Raw genomic sequence first — 352 nt, 5'->3', positions numbered from 1 at the left:
GGCAGGCAGGGCACGGGCACGGGGTGCTGACTGGCCCCATGTCTGTCAGACCCGCCAGCGCATCACCAGCCTCCTGCAGGAGGCCAAGACCCAGGTGGCGCTGGTGCTGGACCGCCTGGAGGAGCGACAGGAGTGACAGTGGGCGGCGACCTCGTGGACTCTGCACCCCCAGAAGCCCCGCTCCCTTTGCAGTAGGGTCCAGCTTGCCCGACAGGACAGGGCGGCCTTTGGCACAGTCCTCGTGAGGTCCAGACAGTGAGCGTGGGAGTGGGTGGGGCCTCTCTGTGTCCCCCTCTGTCACCTGCGGCCTTCACTAAAGTCACAACACACCAGTGCCTGTGTAGTGTGTTTG

General features: G+C 65.6%; 1 protein-coding gene across 1 annotated transcript in view; it reads left to right on the top strand.

The window, feature by feature from the left end:
* The window catches only part of FTCD (formimidoyltransferase cyclodeaminase), a 17,076-nt gene extending 16,724 nt beyond the window's left edge, over positions 1-352 (top strand). The window contains exon 13 of the mRNA XM_019628025.1: positions 6-352. Within this exon, the coding sequence (XP_019483570.1) occupies positions 6-136 (131 nt within the window). The 3' untranslated portion in view covers positions 137-352. The remainder of the gene's footprint in view (positions 1-5) is intronic.

The sequence above is a fragment of the Hipposideros armiger genome, unplaced genomic scaffold (assembly GCF_001890085.2).
Source record: "Hipposideros armiger isolate ML-2016 unplaced genomic scaffold, ASM189008v1 scaffold_745, whole genome shotgun sequence".
Classification (NCBI taxonomy): Eukaryota; Metazoa; Chordata; class Mammalia; order Chiroptera; family Hipposideridae; genus Hipposideros; species Hipposideros armiger.
Note: the sequence above shows the minus strand (reverse complement) of the source record. Positions and strands in the feature narration are given on the sequence as shown.